Genomic DNA, 16,419 nt, shown 5'->3' with positions numbered 1-16,419 from the left:
GGACAGGGAAGGTGGATGGACAAGGACGGCATGGGGGGACAGGCATGGCATGGGGCGACAGGGATAGTGGAGGGACAAGGATGGCATGGGGGGACAGGGATGGCGTGGGGAGGACAGGGATGGCGGAGGGACAGGGATGGCATAGGGGGAGAGGGACAGGGATGGCATGTGGGGACAAGGATGGCATGGGGGGACAGGTATGGCATGGGGGCACAGGGATAGTGGAGGGACAAGGATGCATGTGGGGATAGGGATGGCATGGGGGGACAGGGATGGCCTCAGGGCACTCATTTCTCAACCCACCCACCCTGCGGGCTCTGGTGCCAAAAGCCACGCCACCACCGCCACGTTTTCATTTTAAATTAAGGGGTTTATTGTCAGTACAGCGGGGTTCAAGTGTCCCCTGGACACGCGGCTGCAGAGCCAGCAGCCATGCAGCACCGCACGCCACCGTACCACCTCTCGCTGCCCCAGGGAAAGGATGAGGCTGTGGCCATGAGCCCACGACTCGGGGCACGCACTGCCGGCTCTCCGGGAGGCCGGGGTCTTTAGCACCCCCAAAAGACCACTTGGGTCTGCTCTGAACATCCATACAAATACAATGTGATTCCACAGTTAGATTACAGATAGTGCGGCACATCCTCTCCGGCTCCCGCTGCCTCCGAGATGACTTCCAGCCCATGTGCCGTCGGAGTGGTGCATTGCAGCTCCCCTGCCGCGGCTCCGTGCAACCACAATACATTCATTTATCAAAGTGAGATGCGTCTGCAGGAAGCGGCACCCAAACCACCACGTAAACACATTCATCCCCGGCCCTGCGGCAACCTTGCCAAGGCACAAATGTCTGTGAGGTCCAATAAGCCGTGCCGAGGGTTTATTTTTGCAGCCTCTTGTTCATCGATCTTACCCTGACCGACTCTAGAACCGTCAAATCCATCGGTAGCCCTGTACCCCAACTCCCAGGTCTTGCTCATCTCGATCCAGCAAACCTGGTGTTGTCTTCCACCATCCATCTCCCAACAGCCAGGGGACCAACGTTAGGCTGTAGGCTTTAACCCTACAGGGCATATAGGCTCTGAGTCACGCCTCTAAGTCCATATCCAGTTTCTAGAGTGCTCCTGAGCTTTTCCAGCGGAAAGCAGAGCCGAGACTTCCACGCTGCATTTCCAAGCTGCTGCCTGTCAGCAGCACACCTGTGTAAATGCAATGTCTTCGCACACACACACACAAGTTCACATTCAAACACGGAAAGAGTGGAATAAAAATCATCACTGAAAACTGCTGACAAAGAGGAAAAAAGACCCTGAAATCAGGACGATAAAGAGTTCCTTCTGGAGCCACCGTTTCCTACAGCGACTTCACCACATAGCACAGGCATATTCCAAAAAGGTGTGTTTGTCTCATAGAGATCATAGATGTCCTGCGGAGTCCTGCTTTTCCTTCAACAATGATCAAGTTTTACATCAAGCTGACTGCAGATGCTGTCAGATCAAGGCTTATTCTTTAGGTACTGCACTCTGCACTGTAAAAAAGAGCTAGTGATGGAGGAGACTTGACAGAGGGTGGGAGGAAAGGGGCCGAGTTTGTGATGACCTCCCAAAGGACTCCGGAAGGCAAAAGCAGGCCCTTCGACAGATCCTCCCATGCTGGGCTTCCAAAAACGGAGATTCCCAAAAGTCACCTTCAAGGAGCTTTAGTACTGCAGTCTATTGAGTGAATCGATGTAATGAAAAGTGGCTCCCAACGCCCAGCTCGTTTCAACATTGTCAATTTTCCGGGCAAGCTGAAAAAAAACCAAACCCAAACCCAAAAAAGTTAAAGCACAATTCTTGGGGAGAAGGAGAAGCAAGCAAGGTGAATACAGTGCTGAAGGTTGTCACAACGGATTATCACCATCGTGGGGACAGTGTCCCTCCACCCCCAATCACAGAGCATGTGTTGCGGTAAGAAGGCAAATCAAGGAGCGAGCTACTGGCATGACGACTACTGCCTCGGCACCCTCCTCCCGCTCTCCCCAGCAATCCATTTTGTGCATCACCTTAAAGACTTGGCTCTTCGGGAAGCCCAGTTCTTGCAGGAGGAGGGTGATGTACGTGAGGTCCATGCAGAGAAAAGGGCTGCTTCCGGGGCTGATTTCCATGGTCTTACATACTAGGGAGAAAGAAAACGGTGTCTGAATGCGCACTGTGGGCTCGGGCCTAGGAACGACGCTCAAGGCATTCTGTCTCTCCCCTAAGACAGCTGAGTTTCTTGTATCTCTCCGGGAAAGGATGCAAAGGGCCTCCAACTTTTCTGCTATCTACTTCAAGCCTTTAAAAATCTGAGCAACCTCAGGTGCGTTACGTTTCTCAAGCATAAGCACTCAACAGATGTTGACAAAACCAAAGAAAAAAGACAAAAGAAAAGAAAAAGACAAGACAAAACCAAAATAAACCCACTTGCTTTCTCAGGATGAATTACACAAGCGGTAGCCCAGCAATCAGAACTGCAACAATTGTTCAGTCATTCATAACATTTACCAAAAAGCCCCAGGTCAGTTTGATCAAAGCCCAAGTTTGTGGCATTAAAAGAACGTTTACATTTGTAAATCCGCGTAGGCAGCTGATGAAGCGAAAAGCTATGAACCGGTTTTCCCCCTTTTCCGATTAACAATCAAGCATATGACCAAATCTTGAGACAAAAAGAAAAATTAAAGCAGATTAGAACAGGTTATGCTAACAGGACGAGAACCTGTTTTGAAAGCATGATTCCAGGACAACTATCAGCTGGCAAGTTTATTAGTAATCGTTGAGTTTTGAAATATAAATATTATAAGATGTGTCTTCTGTGGGCTGCAAAAGCAAGAATTAATATAAAAATAGTTGAGATTTTCAGAAATAAGCAGAAATGTTGGTGAGATGCTATGGAGAGAGGTGCTCAAGAGAGGTGCTCGCTATTTCCTTAAAAAATTCAGGCTTCTTAGCATGTCACACATTTGCCACCTGGGTATGAATTTACACACCATTACTACTGTGTGTTTGATGGTATTTTACTCACCATACTTAGCTGCAATTTCAAAGTCACCGACGGTTAAACTTCCTCCTTTTTCTTTATCTAAAAGGAAAAAAAAAAAACACGTGGTCTTTTATGGTTTTTGTCTAAAGGCAATTGTAGACTCAAGTCATAAAAGTTGTTTGGAAATCAGACCTTGAGACACTGAAATCAATGACAAAACTCACACTTGCTTTAAAGGTAAAAGAAGCTTTAAAAGATTCTTAATATAGATTGAAAAGCCTTGTTTTATGAAGAACTTCTAGCCTCGTTTCCTAAAGAAACACAGTTTAGAGACTCTCTCGCCTCGTACCCCATGCCTGTGCTGCCCCGCCCTGTGCTGCCTGAACACAGTTAACGCCTTTCACCAGATCTGACAGGGCAGTGGAGCTCTGCGACATAGTAAATCGGAAATTATTTGTAAACCAAAGTGGCTGAGGAGGGGGGGATGTTTGTCCAAACTAGCTCGAGATCTCGTCATCTGCTTTCTACCGCTGACCACCATGACAGCATACCACTAGAAAAGAGATGGGATGCATTCTGAATACACGCGGAATTACCTGAAAATCTTCATTCCATCTAAAAAGGTCAGGGAAGCAAAAGCCCAAGATCACTTTACTGCACTACCGCCCAAGAAATTCGTTTATCATTATGAGGGCTTTTTTCTATTTTGGATTGTAGAGTTAATCAGACAACAACGATGTCTGAAATGCAGACAGTTTGTTTAAAAACCATTACCAGAAGTTGCAGGTCCTATTTCCCAGCCCCAGTCCCTTCTCTATAGAAATTAAATAGCATTCAATATCCAGTCGAGACCAATGCTGCGCAGCAGCGTAGCAAAAGACCAAGTTGTACAACAGCTTGGCAAAGCATCGGGATGCGTGCGTTACCGTTTCTTCCACAACTTGTCATTTAAAATGAAATGAAAACAGGAGCAGACGTACCTATGAGACCAACCTCTGCCGCACGGTCATAGTAGTAGGAGAAAGTGTAAAAATCCAAGTCCTTCACTTCCTCAGCTTTATGCACTTTCTTGTAGAGCATCTTTGCCACTTTGTTAGAACAAGATTCATACAGAGGCTCACCTAAAAGACAAAGAAACCCAGCGTATTATAGGCAGAGAGTTAAATATACATACAATTCATCTAGGATCTGCCAGGAAACAGGCTCCCTTTTGCACAACAGCACTTCGTAAGCTCTTCACAGAGAACTGAAATCTCCATCCTCTTCCAGTGGCAACACTGACCATCCTCAGGCTGGGAGTAAGCACGCCATAGATCAGAGACGGACAACACCATTTAAGGGAGGAGGGTTTTGAAAGACCCATTCAGGGATTGCTCAGTTCCATCTGCATTACTACTAGCAGCTTTACTGACTGGACAGACACACCATAGCGCAAGAGGAAAGAGCTGCAGAATCTCTTTAACAGCACGTCAAGAGCCAGACAGAACAGTAAACAGAGACTCTTGTGTCTTTGCAAGAGGCTGAGAGTGAATCATTTACTCTGCTAATAGCATGCTGGCCTAGATAGGAAGTGTGATAAATCACTATACCTGCCTTCTGTCCTTTAATTTTGTACACTATCTCAGCATGTTGCCATTCCGATTTGAAGCCAGGTGGTAAACAAGGGCTGATCAATTCCTCCCCTTCTCCTACTGCAGAAGTAAACCAAAGCCACGTTAGGGAAAAACGCCAGGAGTTAATTTCAGATCCCTCACCCCCAGCCCTGCTCCATACTGTCCCGCAGCCTCAGCAAGGTACCTCCAAGCCCCAGGCATGGCTCTGATGTCCCATGCCCCCCCAGGGCTGGCAAGAATCCAGGTCTCCTGGGATCTAGCAGTGTCACCTCCTGCCTTCGTCTCAAATGCACCCAGCCGTGGTGACAGGAGTCCACATACCACTCGGGAACCTTGAGCCCAGTGGGAAGGGGACAAACAACTCCTCCCCCCACAACAGGGCTACGCACCCTGTGCTCAGAGCCAAGACTTGAGGAGTGCCCGTAACTTACAAGGTTTTCCCTCAACTCCTCCCAAAATGGCGAGCCTTGCTGACATCAGCCCGAGTCCCAGGTAGCTGCAAAGGGATAAAAGCCTCTGTGAGCAACAAACATCCTTCCTCTGATATTCCACTGACTACTTGGCTGGGACACGCCAGTCTCCTCTACGTGGTCCCAGCAAAATGGCTCGGGTCAGCAGCTAATGCACATAAGAGGAACAGTGTGGCAACCCCCTCTTACCCTTATCCAGACGGATAATCTCTCTTTGAAAAAGCAGAGGAAATAGCTGCCAACGGTAATCTGGCTCTTGAAGAACTGGGAATGCTGAAGGCATCCCCCTAACATTCCTCCTACCCTCCTCAAAGGCAGCACAGCCTCTAGCAGACAGAATTGACTCTTTCTGAGCCCAAACGCACCCCACAGCAAACATAGGTGGGAAGAAACTGCTTCCCTCTGCCCAAAACACTGGGAGCAGGGGAAGACAGTGAGGAGGAAGGAATGGCAGACACAGAGCTCTATGAACTGACGGCAACCCCCATTCTCCATCCTCCTGCACCGCTTGGCAGTGAGGAGGTAGAAGAGTTGGGAGTGAAGCTGAGCCTGGGAAGGAGGGAGAGGTGGGGAAGGTGCTTTTGATTTTGTTCTTATCTCTCATTATCCTACTGTTTAACTGGCAATAAATTAAATTAACTTCTCTACGTCAAGTCTGTTTTGCCCATGATGGTGACCGGTAAGTGACCTCCCTGTCCTTATTTTGACCCATGAGCTTTTTGTCGTATTGTCTTCCCCTTGTCCTACTGATGGAAGGGGAGCGATAGAGTGGCTTGGTGGGCACCTGGTGGGTAGCCAAGGTTAACCCACCACAGCGACGTGGCTCAGGTTTCTTCGCTTCTTCCCAGTACTCATTTGCAAGGACCCCACTTCAGCAAAACACCTGGATCTCACTGGCTTCACAGACAGCTTCTATCTGTGCAGTGTGCTCTCTTTCCAACAACTAACCTGTAGGAATACAGCTTGTAGGTGCTGTTAAACATCTGAAATGAAGTTGTATGGCCAGCTGGTGATGACTGGAGAGTTGCCTGGAGGGAGAAAAAGATGTCACTGAAAGGTTTCTGCCAGCAGCAGCAAACATCAACACCACCATTTTCCAAAACATTAGGAAAAATGTGAAACAATCCTAGCGCGGTTCAGAGAGAAATGATGAATTTGCAAGTATTTCTATTTGACCGCTGATACACAAGATAACAAAACCTGGAGCTAAAATAGTGTCTTCACATGACAGAGTCTAAACTGGCTACATTTCTATTTGTATCCACACCAAGCTGGTGTACAAAAGAATTATTTTAATTAAAAAGGAATCCTTATTCCAACTCTTAACTGCTTTTGTCAAGAGGCTACAGCAACTGCCTCTTCGCATGATCCCTACTAGGGAAAACTGTGTGCAAAATAATATGAAAGCCAGGCACGCATTAACTTCCTACTCAAGTGAATTCAGCTGTGAACTTCCACAGGCCAGAGGAAAAGCACATCGCTGTGCTTGCCAAGGAACAGAGCGAGGACCAGCCTGTGGTCTGAAGAAATGAAAGGGTAATTATCTAGAGCACTTTGCAGCCTCTTCCCCAAGTGCACCAGCACACCTAGCACGTTTGTGGGGAGCAAAGCTCAGGCCACGATGCTATTCATGCTGCTCATATCTTAACGCCATCTCTAAGTCCAGAATTTCCACATCCCGGGCTCTTCACACCCCCTGTCATTCTGCTGTAAGAGCACAGTGTCTTGATTAGCCCAGGCTGGGACACTAGGTACAGCACCGCAACCCTCTGCTTTTGGGCAGCTTTACTACGAACAGTAGCTCTGCTCAGGCCAGAGCCTTACGACTCCACATCCACAGGGCTTCCAGCTGACAGAACACCTATAAAAATGCCACTGCAGGAAGCTGAAATGACAAACATCAGCATGTATTTTTTACCACATAGTAACAGTTGCTCCTTAGAAAGCATCCATTTGCAGCTGAGTGAACTCAGGAAAACCAGAAACAAGGATCGAGAAGGCATCTTACTGTGTTCTTAAAACCCAATATAGGCCAAATGTTGGACTTGAATTCTTTAGCAGCATTGCCTTTGAGTTCTTCATTATAAGCAGCACAAACTGAGTCAAGAATTAAGACGCTTAGGCGAGCACTGCGTTTTCCCAAAGATAAAGCAGCCCTGGCAGATTCACCACATGCACCACCGACCCATGGAGTTGGAGTACGGGGACTGATGAAGAGCTGTGAATGCCTCCGTGACTGACTATAACAAGGCAGATGTGACCAAGTGACACGGGTTTTTCTGTCAGAAGCGTGGCTTCATGTCACACTGACAACCTCTTGGTCTGTTTACAAGGAAAACAAATCTGAGCAGTTACTGATTTCTGCACCAGCATTTCCCAACAGCATGCATGTTCACCTTACCTCGGTACGTGGAAGGAAGGTGATCTGTGTTGATCCACCACCCAAATCTAGCATCCCTACACTTCTCTTCTGCGGATCATCTAGGCTACCTGAAATGTGTGGCAGAACAGAGAAAACCACGGTGGGCACTGTGAGAAACTGGTTAGGAGCAAAACCAGAAGTACAGTGGTAAAGAAAGAGGACAATCTAACTCCGTCAGCTTCCAGGCAGTACTAAATTATACCGTCATCTACTGGGCACTTATTTTTGCTTCATCGGAGTGACCTGAAAATCTTCAAGTGGCGGAGTTTCTCTTATTTCTCCGGTAGCTGTTCATGCCCTAATTACAGCAGCTTTGGTTATTGGATTCCTAAACATTTTTCAGTGGATGCAAGGACCCTTTTGCAAACTCTGCTCTGGTAACCGCTTTGTAACACAGAGGAATGTGGTTTTCTTGGCCACCTCTCCCCGATCCCTTAGTGATATTTTGCAGATTCCTATGGCCAAGGGGATGACAACTGAAAAGAGCTGGCCTAAGAGACTCATCTCTCTTGGAATTCTTCCTGCTGCCAGCCCAGACCTCTCTTCTCATTTAAATCCAGTTCTTCTCAGTTAGATCCTTCAAATACACCTTCCTGACAAGACTAGTTTGTGCCAAGTACCTCCGTATACCTCATGACAGCTGATGTTTGAAGATCTCTGACCTTTCTGATATTTCCTGTGAGCATAAAAAGCTTTAGAGCACTTGTCGCATTGCTCCCCACAGTGCGTGTGCTGAACAGAGTGCTCGGACAGCAGACTGCTTTACGTATTGTCAGGGAGGGCTTCAGCTTAGTTTTTTCTACACTCTTCAGCTACCCTTTTCTAACTCAGCAGCGTAAACACTTGTGGCATTTCTGTGTTATAAATCTGTAAGGAAGTAGCATAGCGCTTTCTTTCACTCTGTGCAGCTGCCAAGCACATCTAGAATATCCACAGGAAAAATTTAGCCAGAGCTGGTGGCAGACTCTAAAAAGGAATAAAATGCGCTGGTACCCTACAGGGAATTGAAAGAAAGGCTACATTAAACATCTAGGAAAAGGGATTAAACTCCTCACTCTGTCAAGTAAATGGCAAAAATCCTAATGACTTAAATAGGCCAGGCCAAACCCAACAGCTGACTTATTCCCAGATCCTTTTTCTCCCACTCCACCCCAAAGAATGAGCAAATCCCATGCAGGGGCAAGAAAACACCATGAATTTCACAGCATCGGTCATATCTTTACGCACATACTCATGTACACATACCTGTTAAAAAATTTATTGTGATCCAGGCTGAAATACCTAATAAGGAAAAGATTCAGAAGACGCACTGTTAGATCACACCATTTCACTTTATCTAACAACAGTAACAAATAAGCTGAGCTGTATTACAAGGTCTTCCTGCTTTAGGATCTGTTTAGCTGGAGGCATTTTTAAGTTTTCTCATACAGTTTAACTGCACCGCCTAAACAAAATAATCAGAAAACCACGGCTTGTCATCCAACAATAAACAGAGAGACCAGAGACCATCTGCCACAAGCTCCCTTGTCCCCCTTTCACAAATGGAGGACTTCTAATACAAAATCCCCAGAGGATGTCTAGCTGAGAGCTAAGCAAGAAGGACCTCCAAGAAGGGTGAATAGGACCAGCTCTGCTGAGCTCCCCTCACCCACCTTGCCCCAAAGCCAGTGTTTCCACAACTGCCAACGGCAGTCAAAGACCAAGATCAGATGCCTTGAACAAAGAGCGTGACCTTCTCTACCAGAACTTATGCGACATTTGGAAGAGAAGCCCCATATAAGAGAACTCTCTGTATTTCACAGGTCAAAAACTTAGGCGAGGAGTCACAAAGGCTTCAGTCCGTAGCTAAAAGACAAGGAAATGACTGACGCTCACATCGTTCATTTTCTAGGAAAGCATCCACCGGCAGGCTTTTGTCTGATGTCAGGCACTTGACTTTCCTTTTGAGTACTAAGAATTTTCATCCTTTCAGTGTTCTAATTTTTCCTATTTTCCTCTAAGCATTTTTGCGAGCCACACTGTTTCTGTCCTCTTCTTGTTTTATAAACCTTTTCTCCATAAATTAGATGAATTAGTGGGCCTTATGTTAACAAATTCAAATATTTATCCATGTGGTCAAAACTCAAGGCATGCTAGGGAACACGGTCCAGTTCAACCCTTGGCTGAAACAAGGGTTGCTATTCATGATTTTAAAACAAAACAAAAAGAAGAATTACAATGTCTTTCTTCCATCAAGCAGTAAAAAAGAAACTCATAAACAGCTCCAGCTATTTTAAAGTTTGGTTTCTAAGCAGATGTAAAACACATTTCAACACTCAGTTACTTAGAATTTAGACAGGTTTCTTCAAATTATTTTAAATCAAGACTGATTCTGGGTTCTGTCCTCAGCATTTTTTGATGAGCATCAACTTACTTCAGCGGTGTATTTTCTTCTCTATGTAACATTTTTTCAGATTGAATTCACAGTCACGCTCAGTAGATCAGTTATAATTAACATTATGACCAAATACTTCCAGAAAGCTCTGATGAGCATTGTCAGGAGCAGGGTGTGCAAAACCAGTTGTTGAAGACCCTCTCAACAAGCAGATATTCAGAAACCTTTCCAGAAGTGCTGACTGCACAGTGGCTTCCTGGCAATCCCACAGGAACTGCCCAGCACTCAGAGCTTTGAAAATCAGGACAGAATTCAGGACTTCAAATCGAAAAACGTAGCACAAGATCTCTTTGGCAGGCGCTGCCTGAGGCAGCGTAGAAACTGTGTCAAACCCGCTGCTTGTGGGTTCCCACTACAGTGAGTGGGAACTTGTCACAGTGCAGCAAGAACCTCCAGGATTGCAGAAAAGGTCTCCACAAGACACCTACCTTCATCACTTCCGTTCATTATCGACACGCAGTTGTCCCTCACGAAGAAGGGGGAGGCCTGAAAAATCTCCTTCACCTGTAGTTCAAATAAAAGCTACACTCAGAGAAATCTTTTTTCAGCTGGAAAGCAAGTTTTTTTTAAAACTCCAGTTTTACACAACTGCTCCTCTTCTCGGGCCAGATCCTGACTGCTGCTCACCACTTTGTTTGAAGTTCAAGAGCCCAACAAGCATCAGCCTGCGCTCTGCTGTAAAAGATCAGCCATTTACATGCTGGCTCTGCAGTTTGGTGCAGAAACAGGGATGGATGTGTGGGTTTTCAAGCATGAAGACTGCTCAGAAATGCCATTAACAAGGGGTGGACACGGGTAGGGAAGGGAACCCAGTTTACTTTGCTGCAATTGGTGACCCACGGGGTATTATATATGCACGGGAGAGGCAGGGGATGGACACCTTGGCTTTCAGGAATACCCCAGGGAATAGCACTTTTAACAGGAGCATGTTGGCTGTTAGAGGTCCTCTGCACTACATCCTCCAGGAGGCAGCAAAGCCCTAGGTTTCCAGAGTCTTCTAAAGTAACAACTGCAGCAGTTCCAGCTGAAATTCAGTGTGGGAAAGAACAGGCCAGCTTGCAGGCAGCAGAGAACAATACAGACATTGGCTTCAACCACACCACCTTTCTTCCTTCCAATTATTGCTTAGGAAAAAAGTACACTCGGTGCACAATCACTAAAGTTTTCCCGCAGCCGTAAGGTCTAGAACATAATACTTGGTTTATTTTTATAATATTTTAAAATATTAAACATATTTTACGTGCCTATAAATACGATTTACATAATTTCTAATCAATACAAAGGCGCAACCTTGCAGCAGCAGGCTGACAACATGACCAATCAAATAGCAGAGAGTTTTTCTCAAAATAGCAGGATCCTGGTCAAAACCACCACCAAACATGCCCAGTAAGAACAAGCCTGCGGTGACTGTTAGGTGTATCTCATTACATTTGTTATGTTATACGTCATCTCCAGGCTTATTTGGAGCTGTCAGCATTCCTCTGTGCTTGTACTCACACAATTTCTCCCCCCAACCCCATCTGAGATCAGGTGGCTCTGCACTGCTTTCAGGGTTAAATGATAGGAATGGCTCATGTACCTGAAGATAAAGGAGTATGTACCTCACACAGAAAGGATCAAATTTTGCTATAAAATTTCTGGAAAGCAACTTGAAAGACAAGAAATAGTACCTTATCCAGCAACTTCTGAGCTTTCTCTCCTGGCAGCAACCGTAGGCCAGCTGTGGCTTTCAGGACCAGAGGAGTAAACTTCCACAGCTCCACAGGAACTTCCTTCTTTGCCACCTCCAGGAGCTCTTTTATTCCCTGACCACTCTATGAGCAGAGAAAGAATAAAAAAAGGCATCTCGGAAACTCTTTAGATTTGCCTTTCTTGGAAGGGCGAAAGGGTGATCAGAGGTATGATTCACTGTAAATGTGGAACACGGACAAGTGAATATCACAAGGGGTCAGGAGAAGGTGGAGGAGTCGCTATCTCCTACAGCGTAAGACCTGATGGATATAACGGGGATTATCCAGCAACAGGTCAAAAACAAACAGGAAGAGTCACTTTTTCAAACAGTGACATAGAACTCTCTGCCACTGAATGTTTTGGCTACAAAAGGTTCAAAAGGCAGCATGATGACAAATCCTTGGAAAACAAAGGCCTTTGGAGCCAGTAAAACACTATGAGCTGAGTCTGGCTCAGGAAGTCCTTAAATCCCTGCGAGCCAGAAGGTAAAGGAGACGGGAGAGAAGTCGCTTAGTACCTGGCCTGTTTTTTAGACTATTTCCCTGAGAATCCAATTCCGATCACTTTTGGAGAAGGCTCTGCTCCAATCCAACACAGCTCTCTTGTCATTTTCTTATGCGCATAGAAATTCTTAAGGCAGAGATAAGAAAAACATCCCCTGTGCTTAATTAACAAAATCACCGAGCAGAAATATATGCGTTCTGTTCCTTGCTCCTCTGCGTTTTGCCCAACTTTTTTTACTGCGCGCTTGTATCGTTTGGAGACACTTCCCTGAACTGAGACAGTTCAGCATACTGTACCACAGCAAGATGTGATTTGCAGGGCATATTAAGAACAGGAGATTTTGGCACACATACTTTTACAGTAACAGAAACAAAATTACCTTTTCAACATCATCGGCATATGCGGACAGGCCTGGCTTCAGTGCTTTAAACGTCTCATGGGTTAATTTGGGAGTCTCTGTTCAAAAGCAGTATTCCAAAATAAGTAATGGTACAAATAATTTTGCACACACAGAAAATAAAATCATTTTACAAATGACATCATCATGTGCTAATGGAAGTCAACTGAAGCCTCTGTCTAATGAACTATCAACAGCCACCCAAACTTTAAATACACCCCTTGCTATGGAATTAGCTCCCGAGAAAACCATTTTTAAAAGCCATGATTGTTTTTCAGGTGCTGGTGTCCGCCACGCACATATTCTTCACGCACATAGACAATCACCAGATGGGTGCAAGTTCTCTTTGAGCCCTTACACCTGCCACGTGCAGCTTTCCAAACTGCACCAGTAACAAAGACCCCACGTTGCAGCGTGCTCTGTTCTGGCTAAACTTGACTCCAGCAAAACGCAGCGGAAGCTTTACCACCATTTTCAACGGCAGCAGAGGGAGCCAGACCCAAGTATTTTGGAAACCCACAGTACAGACAATTATATGAACCTGCAGGCAGGACAACATGAGCTTGACATCCTCCTCCTGCACCCAACTACAATCCATAAACTTTCCTGCAATATATTCTGAAACTGTGTTTAAAGAGAAGCAGGCAAGGAAGAAGCAAAGATTTGGGAATACACTGAAAGAAGAGTGAAGGAAATCCAGGGACTGTTGTTTAATACCTTTGCTAGCTGAGCCTTACACTAGCCCATTCTGCAAACCTAGGGTGCTCCCCGTAGGTCAATCACACCATACACCATGCTGCTAATCCTCTAAAGCATCCACCCATCACCTACTAACAGCATCCACACGGGTTCTTTCAGCTTTACGGGTTTCACAAATAGGAGCTGACAACACCTATAAAAAATGAAGCTTACAACTCCAGAGGAAAACTGGAGCTTTTTTGTACAATTCCGTCTCGCTTCTCAGCAATACTTTCTGTCCAGATGCAATACGCAGCAATTGTAATCAAACAGTGAAGTTCTGTAACTGAAATCCAACACTGAAGCTAAGGATGCACTACACCAGCCAATGCAGAGAGAAGCAGCTCACTGCCAGGAACTGGAGATGGCCAACAACCTCATGGTGAAAATTTGGGGGAATAAGGCAGTTTGAACTTATAATCCTCTCTTCCACCAAGCAGTGTGATGAAAACCTGCTCTTCTTCAAGGCATCGTTCTAAAGGTACAGCTGCTATTTAGTCCATGTTCTGACATTACAGCATCTTCTCCGTGTTGAATGTTTTCATAGTTTCACCCAAACCCACATGCTTGAATCATAATATACTTCCTTGATGGCTCTTTAGAAAGAGCTGAAGCATGTATGTTCAAGCAATCCCTAGAAAAGAATCATCAATAATCTGCTCCACACATTAACGAAGAATTAATCTATCGTGCAATGAGTAGGCCATACCTTTTGGCTGCTGTGTAAATTTAAAAATATGGATGCGAGTTCCTGTGCTTCCTGCGTCAAACATAATTCCATAAAAGACCGAGAGATCTGTGGTCAGCGCCTGATGGTTCAGTTTGTCTCCCCTGCTTTCAGCAACTCCTTCTGTTGCTCCCACGACTGGTTTGGAATCCAAGTGCCATTTTATGTACGCAACATAAATAGCTATGCATGCCAAAATCCCAAAAGCAAAGAACCGCTTTGATATCTTCATGGCTTCCATTTACCAGATGTTTTGTTTCTTCCCTATATCGAATGTTTTCTTTTCTTGTCTTTTACACAGAACAGGTGGTTCCCACATCACTCCTATATCCAACAGAAAAGAAAAGATATATTTTATTTTCTAAACCTGCTGAAAGGATCTAAGAGTGTGACGGTTGTTTGATAAGGGACTTACAGGAGCAAACTTGCCTTGAGCATTAGTTAAACACTTATCTGTTAGTCGGTTTAGATCTGTGACAAGAAAGTTGGGCGTGACAGTCAGAGTAAGCAGTGAGTCACTGCAACAAACAGCCTGGTAAAAACGCTTACACACAGGGAGTGACAGACCACTGCTGGCAAGTAAAAGGATTTATGCCTGCAGCTCCTTCAGCATCTGGAGTGAGACTGAGGTATCAGCTACTGTCTTCAGTGCTCAAATCTATCTCAGCTAACCCAGGGAAACTTGCTGTTAAATGCCTATATTTATTCCAGTAGGACAGTGTAGAATCCTGCATTCAACAAGATGGGATTCACCTGCAAATCCCTTGTAAAGCTGGACCTAGCAACAAAATCCCTCTCTCCCATATTGCTTGTCCGAACCATCAAACGCCTCCATGGCTGCTGGATGCCTACGAGACCGCACACTACTTTCCCAATGGTTCAGAAGGAACACGTCCATCCTCCTTCAGCATGTCATTGAGATCTACAGCTGATTTTAAGACATGAAGCTGCATAAATCTTCTTTTCCCCATTGCTACTGAGGCCTGAGAAGGAACAGAGTAAGGAGAGTTCAGAGAAGCTAAATACAGTAACCGAGGTGGGAAGGGACCTTGAGAGGTCTCTCATCCAACCTCCTGCTCAAAGCACAGGCAGCTATGGGGACCCACCATGTTGCTCAGGGCAATATCCAACTGCATCTTGACAACCTCCAAGGATGGAAATCCCACAACCTCTCTGGGCAACCCGAATCATTTGCAGTTACACAGAATCACAGAATGACAGGGGTTGGAAGGGACCTCTGGAGATCATCTAGGCCAACCCCCCCACCAGAGCAGGGTCACCTGGAGCAGGTTGCACAGGAACACGTCCAGGCGAGTTTTGAATATCCCCAGAGAAGGAGACTCCACAACCTCTCTGGGCAGCTCATTCCAGTGCTCTGCCACCCTCAAAGTAAAGAAGTTCCTCCTCATGTTTAGATGGAACTTCCTGCAACCAAGTTTGTGCCCGTTACCTCTGGTTCTGTCACGGGGCACCACTGAAAAAAGACTGGCCCCATCCTCCTGGCACCCACCCCTGAAGTATTTACAAGCATTGATAAGATCCCCCCTCAGTCTTCCCTTCTCCAGACTAAAAAGCCCCGAGTCCCTCAGCCTTTCCTCATAAGAAAGATGTTCCAGTCCCCGAATCATCTTTGTAGCCCTTAGTTATCTTTGTTAGTTCCTGGACAGTGAAGGGAGATCCCAGAAGACCAGGGACAATTTAAAATCAGTGTTTAAAAGGCAAGAAGGAAGATCCAGGGAATTACAGTGGGCCTCCCCCAGCTCCAGTATCAGGAAAAAAACCACCGCAAAGCACAACGCAAGAAAGCTACAAGCACCCACATGACATCATCCAGATGATTAAAAAACAGTCACTGGTGATTTGTGGGGAGCGAATTACATTATACCTTTCTTTTTTTGATAGTGTAATAAAGAAGAGAAAGCAAACCAATAGATGATGTTGACTTAAGTAAGGTTTTGGCACCTATGTAATCTATCGATGATATGAATTCAGGAGGTGTACAGAGAGCATGAGGTGGAAGAATTTAAATTCAAGGTGATTACAGTGTATTGCCAAAAACGGGTAAGACAAAATTTTATAAAATGGAGGAAAGCAAAACCACACGCACAAATACACACGAAGAACAGATCAGCACAGGAGGAACCGTAGGCTGTCACGAAACAGAAATCAGGGAGATGGCATTGCAAAAAAAATGAAAAATACTTTCTGGCTTCCATCAGCAGGCAGGGAGATATAGGTGGTCATTACTGCACATATATGGGGCGATTACTCCGATCTTCCAGGTGCCAGAAACGCCTCAATGGCAGCTGTGGAATAATTGCTGGAGGTAACTTAGAAATTAAATTTATATTAAAGATACAGCACTGAAGAAATCTTCAGGGTGGAGTGT

The 16,419-nt window shown here is 45.5% G+C and overlaps 1 protein-coding gene across 3 annotated transcripts; it reads right to left on the bottom strand.

The window, feature by feature from the left end:
• Positions 1 to 356: 356 nt before the first annotated feature.
• Positions 357 to 14,799, bottom strand: ENTPD6 (ectonucleoside triphosphate diphosphohydrolase 6). Of its 3 annotated transcripts, XM_009811967.2 has the most exons (14): positions 14,784 to 14,799; positions 14,013 to 14,354; positions 12,548 to 12,624; positions 11,604 to 11,747; positions 10,362 to 10,437; positions 8,745 to 8,780; positions 7,479 to 7,567; positions 6,026 to 6,105; positions 5,039 to 5,103; positions 4,584 to 4,685; positions 3,975 to 4,115; positions 3,037 to 3,093; positions 2,039 to 2,151; positions 357 to 1,783 (listed from the first exon to the last, which is right to left on the bottom strand). In XM_009811967.2, exons 2-14 carry the CDS (start codon positions 14,269 to 14,271, stop codon positions 1,694 to 1,696), a joined length of 1,329 nt encoding a protein of 442 aa, XP_009810269.1. In that variant the 5' UTR covers positions 14,272 to 14,354; positions 14,784 to 14,799; the 3' UTR covers positions 357 to 1,693. The 3 variants fall into 3 exon arrangements, with proteins under 3 accessions (XP_009810269.1, XP_059688912.1, XP_059688913.1); XM_059832929.1 differs by lacking the exon at positions 14,784 to 14,799 and having other exon boundaries at positions 10,362 to 10,455; positions 14,013 to 14,587; XM_059832930.1 differs by lacking the exons at positions 4,584 to 4,685; positions 14,784 to 14,799 and having other exon boundaries at positions 14,013 to 14,587.
• Positions 14,800 to 16,419: the final 1,620 nt, after the last annotated feature.

Source organism: Gavia stellata, chromosome 37 (genome assembly GCF_030936135.1).
Source record: "Gavia stellata isolate bGavSte3 chromosome 37, bGavSte3.hap2, whole genome shotgun sequence".
Lineage (NCBI taxonomy): Eukaryota > Metazoa > Chordata > Aves > Gaviiformes > Gaviidae > Gavia > Gavia stellata.
The sequence above is the reverse complement of the archived record's forward strand: the minus strand, read 5'-3'. Positions and strand labels throughout refer to the sequence as shown.